This window comes from Prionailurus bengalensis, chromosome C1 (genome assembly GCF_016509475.1).
Source record: "Prionailurus bengalensis isolate Pbe53 chromosome C1, Fcat_Pben_1.1_paternal_pri, whole genome shotgun sequence".
NCBI lineage: Eukaryota > Metazoa > Chordata > Mammalia > Carnivora > Felidae > Prionailurus > Prionailurus bengalensis.
The window spans coordinates 62,321,416-62,339,000 of NC_057345.1; the positions used below are offsets into that span (position 1 = coordinate 62,321,416).

The window sequence follows — 17,585 nt, forward strand, 5'->3', positions numbered from 1 at the left end:
GCAAACACAGGAGATATGACAGACCTGATCCTGCCAGTGAGCTATCTGCTTCATAAGAATGTTCTGGGCACTCCTCTAAGGCTCTATCTCTCCTCAGTCATGAGAGCATTATTTATGGGTCTAATTTAGTGGCTTCCTAAACTACAACCTGAAGATCTAAAGGAAGAAAAGTGTGATTCACCTCCAGGGAGGCATAGAGCTCTTGGATGAATCGTGGTTGGCTATTCATAAGTTTATAAGGCTTCTAGGGGAAAGATGCTCAGAAGTAAACAAAAAATGCTGCTGCTGTGATCATTTTACAAGATGCAGGTTTACTTGATGATTAATATTGTTGCAATGTTTTTGGAATGATTATGAATTTCATGATCTTCCAATGATTAAAAAAATGCCTTTGTGAAACTGAACAATAATAGTAAACATGTTATTAATGTATAAACACATCAGCTTATTGCATGGTACAAGGCAATCAGTGTTATTTTATCTTTATATCTTCTGAGAACAATGGGAGAACACTTACCAAATCCTTACCATCCCAGTTTCTACAATGGGATGACTAAACACTTGGCAAATGACTTGTGGATGTTTCTGGACACACAGAACCTCCGCTGGATGGCCCCTGAGGTGTTCACGCAGTGCACACGCTATACCATCAAAGCTGACGTCTTCAGCTACGCTCTGTGTCTCTGGGAACTTCTCACTGGTGAAATCCCATTTGCTCATCTCAAGCCAGGTAAGAAAGGTTTCCAGAGTTCTATGCCTTGTCACGACTTCAAGAAATATTTTTTTCCCCAAAATGATTACTCTTGGTGGGTCCACAAGATAAGAATTAAGTAAACAACTTAAAATTGTTTCAAGGTATGTGCCCAATCCAGAAAACTTACTGACCTAACTGTGTGACGTTAGGCACAGGCACACACAAGTGTAGGTATATTTTATTAAAGTTTAGGGCTTTGATTTATCTGTTGTTAATAAAACAAGCAAATGACTATGGTCACATGGCAGGTGGGTGCAAATAATGTGGACAATGTAATACTTATTTTTTGAGATTAGATTCTAGAAACTCCATTTTTAGTGTGTATACAGGGGTGAGCTGAAAGTAGCAACACATAAAAATAACCAACCAGGACCGTTTTCTGCTTGTCTCATGTTATATAAAAGAGAATTGCTTTTCATAATAATTTTGTATTACATAAATAGATGCGCTCCAAAAATGGGGCTTTGTGAGAGAGCCTAATTTTTGGTGATAATATACATTACACTCTATGTACCTGTAGACAGTAGAGGCAGGAAATCTAATCACATGAAAAATATACACATATTTGAGCCTTAAGGTAAATTTTATTTGCATCTGTCTCTTCATTTTATTTGAGTTTCAGCTTTTATGTTTTGTCAATCTATTTACTTACTTGATTCACCGTTAGACTGGGAACTCCTTAAGGGCTTTGCATCCCCAGAACCTAGTATGCTTAAAAAGTAGTTTTCAAATTAAATCACAATAAATTTTAAGTGAATTACTTTGCAAGCTCCTGGTGGCCACCCTATCACAATATATCAAAGTCAAAAGGGATGTTAGGGAAAGACAAATCCCATAAATGTGGATACTCACAAATTAAAAGTCTTAACCAAGATCCCAATAATTGTTAGTACTCATTTGCAGAGCAAAGCTACATCTCACACTCTCTTTTCAAGATATTTTCCCATAATATCATATGGTCTTCAATTATCCTCTGCATAGTTTCTAACTAATTGTCCTAATATTTTTCTATATACTTTTCATAGAAAATTATGAGAGTTAGTCCTTATTATAGTGTGAATGTAAAGACTCTATTTTGAACTGAAACAACATTGCCATTTTAGGTTAATAATTCCACTAGTTTCAACAAATACGTAACCATGATCATCACCATATAGAGTATTTCCATCACTGTAAAAAGTTCCTTAGTGCCTCTTTTGAATTAATTCACTGTTCCCACATCCAGCCCCTAGCAATCACTTATCTGATTTAGGTCTTTATAGTTTTGCCTTTTCCAGAATGTCCTATAAATGGAATCATGTTGTTGACTTTCAGTCATTTATTCCTTTTTGTTCCTGAGTAATACTCCATTGTGTGGATGTATCTCAATTTAATAATGCATTCATACATGGATGATTATTTGAATTATTCTCACTTTGGGGCTGCTGTGCATAAGATACTAAAACCATCCAGGTATTTGTGTGGATGGTTTTACTACTCTTGAATAAATATATAAGAAATGATTACAGTACTAGATCTTATGATAAGAGGTTTTCTAAGGTATCTGTACCATGATGGATTTCTACCAGCAATGTATTATAATTTCAGTTGCTACACATCCTTGCCAGGATATTTTTGTTGTCTGTTTAAAATAAGACATTGGCCATTTGAGTAGGTATATAATGGTGTATCATTGTAGTAGTATTTTCTATTTTTCTAATAGCTAATGATATGGAAAATCTCACATGTTTGTGTTCCTCTTTCTTTGGTGAAGTGTTTGTTCAGGTTGCCTTATTATTTACTTGTAAGAGTTCATAGATACTAGGTAGAAGTCTTTCATCTGCTATGCGTTTTGAAAGTATTTTTCTTTAGTCTGTGGCTTGCCTTTTCATATTCTTAGCAATGTGTTGAAATAAGTTTTTAATTTCAATGAAGTCTACCTTATCAAACTTTTAAATCACATGTTTTTATATTCTTTCTAAAATATGGTTGCATCACTAAAGCCACAAAGATTTCCTCCCATGTTTTCTTATAGAACTCTTATAGGTTTAGGTTTTATATTTATAGAGTCTACTTATTTTCTTTTTTTTAATGGTTACAGGTATGAGCTTTTGTTATTCTTTTGTTAGTTTATTGTGTTTTTTTAGTTTATAGTTTTAGTTTATAATTTAGTTTATGGTTTTTAATATGCATGCTTAAGTTTTTCAGCATGATTTTTTGAAAAAACTTTCCTTTCTCGATTAAACTAGTTTGGTACTATTGTCAAAAATCAATTGACCATATATGTGTATTTATTTTTGGGCTCTGTTTAACTGATATATGTCTACCCTTACACCAATACCATACTATATTCAGAGTTTATAGTTAAGTCTTGAACTCAGGTTATATAAATCTTCCAACTATGCCCTTATTTAATAAAATTGCTTTGGCTCTTCTAGGCTTTTGGTTTTCCATATAAATTTTAGAATCAGTTTGTTTATTTCTACCAAAAAAAAATCCCACTGGAATTTTGGGTAGATTACATTGAGTTTATAGATCAATTTGGAAAGAATTTATAACTTAAGAATATCAAATCTTCCAGTTAATCCACATGGTATAGCTCTCCCTTCAGTTAGGTCTTCTTCTATTTCTGTTATCAGCCTATTTATAGTTTTTAGCATACAAACCTGGCACATTTTTTTAGACTTTTCTCTGATACTATTATAAATGTTATTTTTTTTAATTTCAATATCCAATGGTTCTTTGCTAGAAGAGAGACTTAATTAATTTTTAAATAACAACCCCATACTCTGCAAATTTGCTAAATTTACTTATCAATTCAAGTAGCTTTTTTTCTACATTCTTTGGGATTTTCCACATAAATTTTTTTGGTCATCTGTAAATAAAGAAAACTTTCTTTTTATTCAGTATGTCTGTTTACACCTTTTTCTTACCTTCTTGCACAAGTGAATATTGTGATGAACAACAATGAACAAAAAGTGGAAGTGATGAAATATATACCTCAAATCTATCTACTTAATTCCACCCACCACCATGCTAGTCAGAGCTGCCATCTTTTTCACTATAACTACCTCAATAGCCATTTGACTTCTTTCCTTTATTCTGCCCCCTTCCTCTCCACTCCTTAGATATCCACTGGAATGGTATTTTAAAAACATAAAATTGATTATGTCACTATTCCTTAAAATCATTCTATGTCTTCCTGTGTTCTTAGGATTAAAGCTCAAAACTATTAATATGCCCTGTACAATTCTACATGATTCTATAGCTCTGACTGGCTCATATTAGTTCACGTCCTATGTTCCAGCCACTGTGTTGCTTCCTTCACTGTGTCCCATTTCTCCTGGCCTGTAAGCCCTTTCACAAACTCTGTTTCCTCAGTAAATGCAGTTAATGATGACTCCACGAAGATTACTGTGAGGATCATATGAAATGGTATTTGTGACTGAACTCTGTAAACTGAAAACTCTCTGCAGCTGTAAGATTAAAGATGAGGGCAAAGTGTAACACAAGGTTGAGACTTCCTATGATTCTGTACCTGCATGGCACTCAGTCTCCAGAATGCTCATAGGAAACCTGCAGTCACCTTTCACTCTTCTCTTTCCTTCTTTTCCTCATTATTCCTTTCCTTCCTTCCTTGCTTTTCTCACTCATTTCCTTATTTTTGACCCCACTTTCTGAACATCTTTTGAATCTTTCCACTTATCTCCTCTCCCCTGCTACTTCCTTATTTTGCATGTAGAATTCTGCACAGTATCTTAAATGGTGTTCTCGTCTCCAGTTTTTCTGACTATCTTCACCAGTTGCCATACTATCTAGGTTTAGCTTTCTAAAAAACTCAAGTTAGGTCATCTGGCCTCCTTTAGTTAAAATCTCCAATGTTTTTTCTTTGCTCTTAAGATAAGGACAAAATTTCTTAAAATAATCTACAAAGCCTCACACTACATTCCTACTTTCCTCCCCAGATCTACCTTTGCCATCTGCAGTCTCTCATGTTCTCTATGTTCCAGCCACAGAGCACTATTTCTCTTCCCAAATGTGACTTGTTTCCTATGACTTCCTGTCTTTGCACACATTAGTCTCTGTCGAGATACTCTTGCCCACTTTTCATCATACTAACCCTAATTAACTTTTAGATCTTAGCTTAAATATCACTTCTTCCCAAACCATCTTCCTTAATCCTCTAATGTGGACTTAAAGCAGTCTCCTCCATGCCCCAAGTCATCATTTTTTTACAGTATTTATCATATTTTACTCATATAGTTTAGGAATTTTCCCTACTCCATTATCCTTTGCTAATTATAAAGTGACTATTTCAAAGAGATAAAGACCCCTTCTGTCATGGACCCCCAGAAATATTTACCCTTTTTGGAGGGAGAATATTGTATAATAAAACAGTTAAAAGGCTTGCCTAAGAATAACTTGATTCCAATATCCTAGATATTAGAATTTATAGTACTTTATTGGAAAGAGAGTTTGTTTATGATAGATGTTGATTTTTTTAAAGTTGGACAGTGACCATGCATCAAGAAATGAGGCTGTTTATATCATTGCAGTGGTTAGGCAATCTAGCATATGTTCAGCAATAAATTATGTGAAGCATCAGATTCAATATAAGCTACATATTAGCCATTTACAAAGAGGAACAAATCCATGACTACAATGTATGACAGCATTATCAATTATGGTAGTAGCAATATTACACATGGCTCATCCTCCTGGATTTAGCCCTGGAAGCACTGGAAGAAATACAAAACTAGAACACAAATATTAGCATTGACTCCTATGTAAGTGATGGGTATTCACTGAGAAGAACTTGAAGTTAGAGTCTCTTTTGCATAGTACATGTTCAAATTAACCTTATTATCTCAGGTCTAGAAAGAACCAAAAATCCATCACATTCAGCATCCTAAGGGTCATCCAAGATCAAATGGCCAAAGGGCTGGGGGAAACAGGCAAACACTCAACAGAGGACAGTGTGATGGACAGGAAATCACATGCTCTGACTCAAGGGAACAGCTGCTACCCAGCTCCAGCCAAACAATCCATGTAGGAATGCAAGGATTCCTTTACCATATCAGCCAATTTCTGTGTGTTTGTTTAGATACCTAAAGGTTTTTAAATGTTGGCAATTAATTCAATTTTTAAGAAAGCATTTTTCAGGCCAACACAATAGAACTAAAGAGAATTGGCATAAAGTGTAAGAGCATGAGCCTTGTAACTATGCAAGCTACTTAACTGAGCCATACTTCACCTTATTTTTAAAAGTGGGGATAATACTAGGACCTACCTCAAGAGGTTGGAAGGATGAGTGGGAATAGGAAGCACTCAATAAATATTAGCTATTTTTATTATGTTTAGGCTATCATTGAGTGCTCCTCTGGCTGGGAACTATGCTAGAGTTAAGAGGAAAACAGAGAAGAATAGAGTGTTGCTCAGGGCTTCATAGCACAGAGCAGAGGTAAGTCCCAACTAGAGAGAAGCAGAGAGAAAGTGCTAAGGATGCTCCCTGGAGGAGTCTCCTTCTGAAATTGTGAAAAATGGGAAAATGGTATCAGAGAAGGACTCTGAGAACAGACGATACCTGACCTGCAAAAAGATGAAAGCTAATTAAAAAGGTAAATTAGTGGGGAAGAAGAGAAGGAGTCCCAACAAAAAGTAGTATGGGCAAGGTGCAGAGGCATGAGAGATCCACAAATAATTCAATAGGGATGAATCAGAGAACACAAGGGAATCCATCACATCTAGAGCTAGATGGTGAAGGGCCTTGTGTGTCAACAATGAAAGTCACTGCAGAAGTTCAAGCAGGGCAATCATATAATGCTATTATTATTTTAGAATGCTCCCTCTTGCTACAAAGCAAAGGCTGGACTGAAGAGGTTTGAAACCAGAGGTAAAGAAACCAGGTAGTCTAGATAAGAATGTATAAAACCTTAACTAGGGTAGTGACTTTAGAAGAAAAAGGAGAGGCTGGTTGTGGGAAATTTGAATGGACTTGTGGTTGGGTTCAGGTGGGAGAACAAGGGAGAGGGAGGAATCAGGGATAACTTCTAGGTTTCTGGCTCAGCCAGCAGGAGGATGATGGATCCAGGGAGAAAGCAGATTTGTGAAAGAAGTGACAAGATTAGGAAGAGAAGGAGCCAAGGTGTGAAGCCAAGCAGAGAGAAAAGAACCAGGCAAGATGAAAAAGGAGCTGGTATGACCTGGCAAACAAGAGCTGTCTTGGATACATTTCAGAGAAAGAAACCAACACCTGCTTCCCAGATTTTATATCTCTCCTGGGTCTGTCTCCTCTGATGTATCATGAAAAACTAAAGAAGAAATCTAGGATAAATCAATCCATCGATATGTATTCTATCCAATCCCATTCCCTTACAACTAGGTACCAAGTTTTATGGATCACTTTCAGATTATAGTTTGAGACCAAAGAAGAACGCCTCTTGTTTTCCTTTTGTTTTCCTGTGTGATGCCAGCTGGTTCACAAGGAGACTCAACTCTGTGTCCTGGGATTCCTTAATGCCAAGCTGTAACTAAGTCTCAGATGTGGCAGCAAATTAAGAACATCTGCCAATTTATTCTAGCCAGATTTGGGTGAGACTTCATATTGAGGTTTTAACTCAGAGTTGCAAACGGTAGTACAGGGGCCAAATATGGCTTTTTTTTGTCTCACATATGGTTGTAAAAAATATGAATTTAAGTACGTTTAGAAACATAGTTATATCACAGGATCTCATATTTGTAGTCATTTGTGTTTGCTACCGCTGCTTAGATATTCCATATATGATTAGGATCCTAAAGTGTCCTAAATATTGTAACCTCAAAAAGCATAAGCACATCGATGATGTGGACTGTGCCTTGACAAGTGATAGGAAAATAGGAGTGAGCTAACGTTCTGAAATCCTGTGTTTGCTGTGTTAATCTTTATCAGTTTATCACTGATAGAACCAGCCAATCACTACACAGATCACTAGAAAGATCAAATCGTTCCAATGGATGGTGATATTTCTATGAACATAGCTGATATTAACATTCCAATACTTCATTACACTGACAAAGATTGCAATGAGAATAGACACTGGTGCAAATTAATCTATTCTTCTGACAGTCTGTAATGAGAATGGGATGTGGTTTAAAAAATTAAGCCATTCTTACTGCAATCTCAAGATTGCAATCTCATGGTCTCTCTCAGATGCTATATGCTCTGGTGATACATCATTGAAAAGTGTCAGTTTAACAAAGAGTGTGTCTTAGCTCTTGCTGGGATAGCCGTACGCATTTGCTTTGTTTCTCTACAGCCCTACCCATAAAAACAATGAAGTAGAATCAATTGTGTTTTTAGAACACACATACACACAATCAAAATTGAAAAAAAAAAACAAATAAAAAACATTCTAGCAGTTTTATCTTAGTCAAGGCTTACAAGTAAAATATTGTACTTTATTGCTCTCTGTTTTTATATGAGTGCCTAGATTTATTTTTATAAAACATAAGAGTGATAGTTTAATTTAGGAATTCAGAATCTAGTACCAACTTATCCATAAGCAATATAGCTAATTAAATTCATCATGAAGAGGTGCATAGTCATCCTCTCCACAGTAGCCATATTACATTATGAGCTGGAGCCAATGACAGATGAGAGGGTTTGTAGCCTTGTAATTTGCAGAAATTCAATGCAATATTTTACTTGGTATTCATACTCCCCAAAAACCTCAAAAGGATAGATGATTTCTGGTCTAAACAGAACAGAAAATATTCAACAATGTTTCTGATACCTAGTTCTCTAGATTCAGACTAAAAGGAAAAGGCAAAACCCTTAGATCTGTAGATGATAATTATGGCAACAGCAACAGCTAACACTTCTTGAAAACTAACAATGTGCCAGATGCTCTCTGTACGATGTCTCCTTTAATTCTAACAGTAACCTATGGTTTAGGTTCTATTAGGATAAGATATATGCTCAACATAACATGCTAGTAAGAGGGATAGTCAAGACTTAACTAGCATGGCTCCTTGTCCCCAAAGCCCATGCTTATTACCATTACACTGTGTCCTCGCTGTTTCATCTTACATGAACAGAAAGTAATACTCACACAGGCGAATTAGCTTAATTAGGATCTCTCAGGGAGTTAAAAGCAAAGCCAGACTGGAAATTAGGCCCCCAGATTTCCTTGTTAAGGGCATTTCTTTTTTTTATTTATTTATATTTTTTTTCAACGTTTATTTATTTTTGGGACAGAGAGAGACAGAGCATGAACGGGGGAGGGGCAGAGAGAGAGGGAGACACAGAATCGGAAACAGGCTCCAGGCTCCGAGCCATCAGCCCGGAGCCTGACGCGGGGCTCGAACTCCCCGACCGCGAGATCGTGACCTGGCTGAAGTCGGCCGCTTAACCGACTGTGCCACCCAAGTGCCCCTTAAGGGCATTTCTTAATAGTCATACTGTTTTGGTTTATTAAAGCCACCTCCCCAAATGTTGTGAACAAAATATAAGATTATTATCTAAATATGCCACCAAATATGAATAATTTACCCAATTGTGTCATAATTTAATATTAAATAAACATTATATTCATTCTACAGTGTTTCTTGGTGACCAGGCATTGTGCTCTGTCCTAAAGACATATAATAAAGAGCAAGATACTAATAGGCATTAATCCATCATCTTTATTCATTTATACAATACATGTTTACTGAGTCCTCTATGCCATGATCTGTATTATTTCCAATGAAATCATATTTTGAACTGTCTCATTTATTGATTCATTTAGTGCACATCAATTGGATGCCTACTAATTTCCTGTCACCGTGCTAAGCACATGAGATATGATGGTGAAAAGATACAGATCCTGACTTCAAGGAGCTTGTGATCTATCTGCAGAGGCAAGCAAATAAATAGGCAATTAAGTATAATATGACATATATGCTATTGAAGTACCAGGTGCTATGGGAGTACATAGGGAGCGCACCCAGAGACACTTCATTAAGCCAAGACCTAAGTGACATTAGATGTAATGTAGGAAAAGAGGGTATGAAAGAACATTTCAGAAAAAAAAAGGATCACAATTCTGAATTTGTGTTTGAACCATAAAAAGCAAGAAAAATCCAGTAATTCATTTCTTTAATAATTATCCATTTATTGCCAAATTTTATTGACACCCTAACACTTTATTTTTTCTTAGCTTATTATCACTCATATGGAATGTTCAATAGATTTTGTCACATGAATAAATGAAGGTTATCATGTGTTGTATTGAATGCCTTTTGACAATCTCTAGTCATATCCATTTTTTCTTGATAAATTATTAATGAACAATAAAGAACTTGAATCCACAAATAAGCACCATGGTTATATAAACCCTTGAGGCTGACTCACAAAATCATGTTTAATTTGAATCTTATTCAGGAAAATAGGAGTGGGAAAAGGCTATGCTCTAGAATTGTGCAGTACAATATGGAAGCTTCTAGACACACATGGCTGTTTAAATTTAAATTTATTTTAATTGAAATGAAAATAAAAATTCGGTTATTCAGTCACACATTTTAATGCTTAATAGCCACATTTTAAGTGCTTCATAGCCGTATGCTACCATATTGAACACTGCATAACATTTCCATCATTGTAAAAAGTTCTATTAGACAGTCCTACTCTAGAATCTAGATTATAAGCTTCACTAAATCATTGGTAATTATCACAGTGCTGAAGAAATGGTATGTACTCAATAGTTATTGATATTTTTATATTTAGCCTTATTCTCTCTTAATAGCAAAGTTTCCATTGTGAATGTAGAAACCAACATGTACATAAATCACTTAACATATTTTATGTAGCAATCAAGGTAAAAATTTGATAAATGGGCTGACAATCCCTGTCCTGAATCTGGAATACTAGAAAATTTCCCAGATGTTAGTGTAGCATGGCCACTCAGGCAAGACTGACAAAGCAATTTTAAAGGTGACAAATTTCAACTCCATGACGCCTCATGTTGCATTGTCCACTTTCTGCTGCTAATGAGTAGCATCACTGCCAGGGGTGTATAAAGCAAAAGAGAGAAGGAGATGCCAAGGCCTTGCAGAATCTACTTTGAATAATGAAGAATTAAATAGCGTTCATCTTAAACTGATTTTCCAGACACAGTGCCAAGAAGCAAAACAAGTAACTTTATAGACTTGGTATCAGAGTCTGAAAGGGTTTCAAAGGAGACATTTGGCACCTGCATCTGAGTTTAACTCACTTTATGAATAGTCCCTGCCCACCCATTAGGATAGGTATAATTAGTTTAAATGCATTCACTACACTGGTTTATATGCTTATAGCTGCACCAGCTCAACAATATCCAAATGGTCATAAGGTGAAAAAGTAGAGTTAGAAGATCAATGATTATTAAGCATTAGTTAATGTGTTTGCTTATTTATTTACCTCATTCCAAAAAGGAATTAAAAATACTCAAGAGTAGCCAATGGAAGGAATCTAACATGCCTAGTTTTTTTGTGTGTGTGACACAAAAGACATATTTTGTAAGTCATGTTAAGTTTGCTAAATATGTTTTGGCCAGTCTTTTGTTTCTGTGTTTTCTTAGTGTCAGCAACTACAACTCTAGCTGATAATGGCTAGAAATGGTGGGCAAATGTGACAATGCAAATATTCTATAAATGGCCTTGAAAATAAAAGCAGAAATGGAATTCTTGACTCTGCCCTCAAACTGGAGCCATTGTACAATTAGAACGGCTGTTGCAAAGAAACATTAAAATGCCAGGCAGATGGGGCGCCTGGGTGGCGCAGTCGGTTGAGCGTCCGACTTCAGCCAGGTCACGATCTCGCGGTCCGTGAGTTTGAGCCCCGCGTCAGGCTCTGGGCTGATGGCTCAGAGCCTGGAGCCTGTTTCCGATTCTGTGTCTCCCTCTCTCTCTGCCCCTCCCCCGTTCATGCTCTGTCTCTCTCTGTCCCAAAAATAAATAAACGTTGAAAAAAAAAATTAAAAAAAAAAATGCCAGGCAGCAAAGGAAATGAACTTAAAATTTCAAACACAAATAACTAATAAATATTTGGGAAAATATTAAGCCTCACTAGTCATCAAAGAACACAATTTAAACAAGAAATGAGCTGATATAATTTACCTCTCACGTTAGCAACATCTCTCACAAAATGAGAAAACCTGATTCCGATGTAATGAAAGATTGCCGATGTAATGAAAACTCTCTCACACATTGGTGACTAAGGGAATAAATTAGTACAACTGTTTAGGAAAAAAGCTTATCAGTATGTGTCAAAAGTCTTATGCCATTTGACATTAATCTCACCCCTCAAAATATAAACAATGTGTGAAATTGGGAAATTCATATTGAAAAGATATACTTTTTGAAGTGTTTATGTCCAAATTTGAACAACCTAAACTTGAAGAATGATTAAGTAAATCATACTGAATATAGAACCATTAAAAATATGTTAACCTGGAGTTTTAATAACTTGGAGAAATGCTGATATTTAGGGGAAAAAAGCATTACATAATTGTATATTGGATTGGACATGAGCTCAATGATACAAACAATATATGAGAAATACTCAAAATATTTTAACAATTGTCCTCTATTATAATTGTGTTTCTAAAATTCTACAGAAAACAAGTATAAAGGTCACATTTGTCAAAATTAGATAGTAATTCTGACTGATCCATAAAGCAAAATGTTGATTAAGTTACACTACATATAATTTTACTAGATGAGTAGATCTTAAAACAGAATTGAATTGGAGCAAAGTTTAGTGGAGAGTAGTGGTTGTAGGTCATATCTCAAAAAAAGTTATTAAGATATAGACAAATGTTTATGACATCACAATCTAGAAGATAGGAAACAGCATTGTCCTGGAACTTTAACCTCCTAATCGTACAGGGAAGTTTTTCTGAAGAATAAAAAGAGCTTCATGTGTTGTGTACAAAGTATTTTCAATGTGAAGTGGCTGAAGAGAGCATAGAATCTGGAACAAGAGGCTACACCAACTACTAATTATATTTAATTTTTTCACAAATTAAAAACTAATTACATACACACACAGAGTAATACCTACTTTGCATGAGTGTTAGGAGGTTTAAAAGAGCTTTGTATGTATCTTCCATGATGCCTAATACAAAACATGTTCAATAAAAGTAGCTGTGAACTTGCTTTCCAAGGGAGTATAGAAATCACTGGTTGCAGAATCGAAAAATATGCAACAGCCAGGCATCAAGAGTGAAGTCCCAAGAATTACGACACCATAACGGGTAGTTTAAGATGAGCAATATTTAGAAATCCAGGCAGGCAGGTAACACTAGGGAATTCAGTCAATGAGTGGTATTACCTAAAATGATGGATTAGCTAAAAGTTTAAAAACTAGTAACTACTTTATAAATATTAAATATTAAAATCCCAACATTCTTATAAGCACTAATTGTATTTAAACAAAAACTCATCTGTTTTGCCCAAGTGATACAAGTGCTTTCAGAACTGCAAAGTTCAGTGGCACCCCATGACTTGCTGTGTATAGTATAAGCCCTTTATTCTAGGACTTATGACATTGTACTGTCTAATCTGCCTTTCAGTCTTTACTTCCCATAACATCACATACATACACACCCTATACTTCAGACACACACACAAAACTACTTGATGTTTGTGTGTTCTTTTGTATGTGTCTTTGATCTTTTGTAAATTCCCTCTGCTCACAATTTGTTGAATGAACAACTGAATGAATGGAAAATTATAAAGATAATCTTATAGTATCAAATTATCCAACATTTTCTTTAAGCATTAAAAAAAAACAGCATGGAGCTCTCTTTGATTCTCTGCTAATGTTGCACAGATTGATTTTTGATGACTTTTTGTTGTCTGTTCATGTTTCTTAAAATAAATACGTGAATTTCAAAATTGACATGATCATTTGGTTTGCAGCGGCTGCCGCAGCAGACATGGCTTACCACCATATCAGACCTCCCATTGGCTATTCCATTCCCAAGCCCATATCATCTCTGCTGATGCGAGGGTGGAATGCATGTCCTGAAGTGAGTAATTTTTATTTCCTCTTAGAAAATGTGTTATGGTCAAAATCTGTCACAAATAGTGTAACTCCAAAGTCTACTTTCAGTGTGTATTTTAAGACTGTCAAGGCAGGAAGACTGATTTGCCTTCTGCTCTTTAGTCTCTAATTGCCTCAAGAAGTCTGAGTATCTCATATTTCTTTGCTGCTGCTCTCTGATTTTGAAATGTTTCTCACAACTGATTAGCAAAAGAGAGACCGGGGTATGACAGATGACTCACAGTCTCATCTCAGCTGCAATTTTATTAACTATGCTTGAGCCACAGTTAGTCATTTTCTGAAGAAAGAAGTTTGGCACAAAATGGATTTGTGTTGGCTTTTCACCATGAGGCAGGCCTTCAGGCAAAGGCCCCATGACAAGTTGTCTTTAGTAGCACTGGCTCAAGCAGGATACAGGAGACCTAGCCCTAGTCCTTCTCTAACTCTCTGAGTGGTTGTGATAAAGTGGTTAAGAGCACAGATGGAGGGATCAATGTTATGGATGGAATAAGTAAAGTAGAATATGTAAACAGTGAAAAAAAATTAAATGTGATCATAGATCTAAGATCGTTGAGGGAAACACACATATAATCCCAGAATGAAATCGCAGACCACTTGTCTACAGGAAAGGATTCTTCTTATCTATGCCAGACATTTCAATGCCTACTTTGTTCTCAGAGAATGACAAAGGAGGAGATTCCACAACTTTCTCCTGATAACACAGTGTCTAAAATTTCCCTGCCCACATATATTTTTGTCTATTGATATCCTTGTGTTTTGATGTCTGCCACATTGATTCTCCTGCTCTGAGTAGAGAGAACCAGTTCACATTCTTCATGCTGGAGGTTCTTATACATAAAAGCCCAATGGCCCTTATTTGTCCAGTCCAAACCACTCTAGTTATTGTGCTTTTCTTATATGACCTTGTTTCTCATCCTTTGTCTCTCTTCAACAAGGGAGCAGATAAAGTGTAACTATTGTTTTCTCAGAAAGCACCTCACCAAAGGAGAAATAGAGTAAGCCCCAGTCCAGATATTGGAAGGAGAAAGCATAGTTCCCCACTTCTATTTTCTATAGGCAAAACCCACACGAAATCATTACCCAATCCCACAAGTGTACACAGAGACTCTTAAGGAGAAAAATAAAGATTATTATGGCATGTGATTTTAATTATCTCAAAAGAAAAAAAAAAGAACTCTTCTCCTAAGCATTCAATCTGGCAGATTATGTATTTATTTGTGTAGAACCTTCTTTCACTACCAGAAAGCAGGGACTAGCAGGGACTAGTTTGTTTGCTTGTTCTGTTTGCTGCTGTAACCCCAGCACCTAGAACCATACCTAGTTGATGGTCAAAAATATTTGTTGAGTAAATGAATATCACTATTGCTTGTCAATGACTCCAATCCACTCATCTGAATTTCAGTGTCCAAAAATTGTCTTGAAAATTACATGACTTAAAATGTTTGAGAAAAGGCTTTGTTGTTTTGTTTTGTTTTGTTTTGTTTTGTTTTCAATATGAACCTTAGGCATATTTTCTAGGAATAAGTATGTCAAAGAGATAATGCAGAATTTCTTTCTCTCTTTGGTGTGTGAGTTGTTCCAAAGTATAACATAAAAAAAAATCACAAGAGTCCCTTTGGCTTCTATTAACTGACTCTTCATGATTATGATTATAAATAAGAAACCTATAGAAGTTTTCATTTGGAGATAAAAGCAAGTTATTAGCAACTTCTAAAAGCATTTGGGCGGGGGGTAGATGGATATCACAAGTAACAGGTGAGGAAATGAGAAAGAGAACCTGAATAAAGCCAAAGGAGGGTACATATAAGGTTTAAAAAAAAATACTAAGAGGCCAAAATCAAGTGCTTACTGGAAAAGTTTTATTGCTAAGCAGCAAAGCCTACCAGCCCAGGGCCTGGACTCCAGGAATGAAGTTCAGGGTGAAGGATGGGGAGAAAGCACAGTAGGAAGCAAAGTATCTGACTAGCTGGCTATCTCTGGGCTGGACAGTCAGGTTGGGCCCTGGCTTAAACATGGTACCCATCTCATTAAGAAGTTAACTGCCTCTGGATGTGACACACCTGAATCATCTTGGCATTATGCAATAAGGTCTTCATGTGAGTAGCCTGAGTAGTGAGGAAAAGGGAAACAATGAGCTGGTTTTCTTTCTTTCCCTCAACAATTATTTATTGAGTCTCTACTATATACTGCCCCAGGAACAAGTTCTGGGGATTCAGTGAAGATGCACTCTCCATGGAGCCTAAGGGCCAGTACCCAAATGGAGATTAATTGAATAAACACATTAATGATTTTATAGTTACAAGGCAGAGCAAGGAAAACAAGATTAGATGAGAATGCATACTACAGAAATTGGCAAGTGAGGGACAAGGAATTAGTGTAGGTCAGGAAAGGCTTCCTGGAAGAAGTGTCACTAGAGCTGAGATCACAAGCATAAATAGGAGTTTGCTGAATGAAGGGGGTTGGTGAGAGAGAAAAACAGTCCAAGCAAAGAGACCACATACAAACTCATTGAGAGAAAGGACACAAGGGAGAGACTTATTAGTTATGGAAACATGTAGCCACTGAGGGATTAAATCTCTATACCATCATTTGAAACAAGTTCACCTTTAGATCTGAGAACTAACGCCATGCTCTCCTGGCCATTGCTTTCTAGGTTATCTAGTTTACCACTCATTCTTTCCTTCTTGTTTGTCTTTGCCTCACTCCTTAAATTGAAAGCACATTATTATTTCTTATGTGTGGGAAATGGAAAATGCTGTTTGGAAAATAGTGAAAGGTGGAGGAAAAGTCCTGTTAGGTCAGATTTTGGAAAGCTTTGGAAACCAGAATAGGGAATTTGGATATGAAATTCCAGGCAATTATGTTTTTTTGTCTCTAAAGCAGTGCAGAGATATGATAAAAGCAATTTTTTTTAGAAAATCCATCTGAATTTGGTATGAAAGTTTAACTTAAAAGAATTATATGTAGTCTAGTGAGACAGGCACTGAATTATCTTCTAGTGTGCATTGGGATAGCTGAGCATTGTTTCTTAATATGTAAGCTACCTATTACCTGCTCCAGTTTACCTGGGAATATTTCTTAAAATGAAGGTTCTGGGGCCCTATTCTAAATCTACTGAATCAAAATGTCTGGGATGGAGTCTAGGACTTGTCATTTTAGCAGGCACCTCAGGCTGTTTGTGCCCAGTAAAGGCAGAGAATTAGAGGGCTGAAACGGGAGCAAAAGACAGGGATGTCAGAGCTTCCAGCTGGGCTGCTAGCTGCATTAATCCAGTTGATTACAACACAAAGACTATAATGGTTACCATGGGGATTCAGGAACAAGGGTAAATTTGAGAACTACTTCAAAGGAAACAAAACATCCTAAGGAAGTGAAAGACTGGATTTAGGAAATGAAGAAGAGGAAAGAGCCCTGGAGAACTGTCAATGGCTGCCTTCTGAGAATCAGCTAGTGACCAGAGTACTGGTTCTTTAGGCCCTTAGGTGTCAGGGATATTGTTGACAATGAGAGAAGAACAAAGCCAACAGTTCTGCAGCAAGGTGAAGTTGCTTTTAAAAAAAAAAAGCATAGAAAAAGGAAAAAAAGAAAGATAGCTACCAAGAGATAAAAAAAACAAAAACAAAAACAAAAACAACTAACCTGGTCTACAAAACTTAGGGAACTGTCAATTAGAAAAAAGTTATTGTGCAAGAAGTTGGCATAGCTGCTCTTCTCACCTTAAAGGCGCTTAACCAAATGAAGTAGGATCAGGGTAGGCAGACAGATGGCATAGGAGCTAAGCTCAAG

General features: G+C 36.3%; 1 protein-coding gene across 1 annotated transcript in view; it reads left to right on the forward strand.

Moving 5' to 3' along the window:
- The window catches only part of LOC122480639 (serine/threonine-protein kinase TNNI3K), a 291,341-nt gene that overhangs the window by 194,466 nt on the left and 79,290 nt on the right, over nucleotides 1-17,585 (forward strand). Inside the window, exons 20-21 of the mRNA XM_043575277.1 lie at nucleotides 598-730; nucleotides 13,655-13,764. Coding sequence (XP_043431212.1) covers nucleotides 598-730; nucleotides 13,655-13,764 — 243 coding nt within the window. The remainder of the gene's footprint in view (nucleotides 1-597; nucleotides 731-13,654; nucleotides 13,765-17,585) is intronic.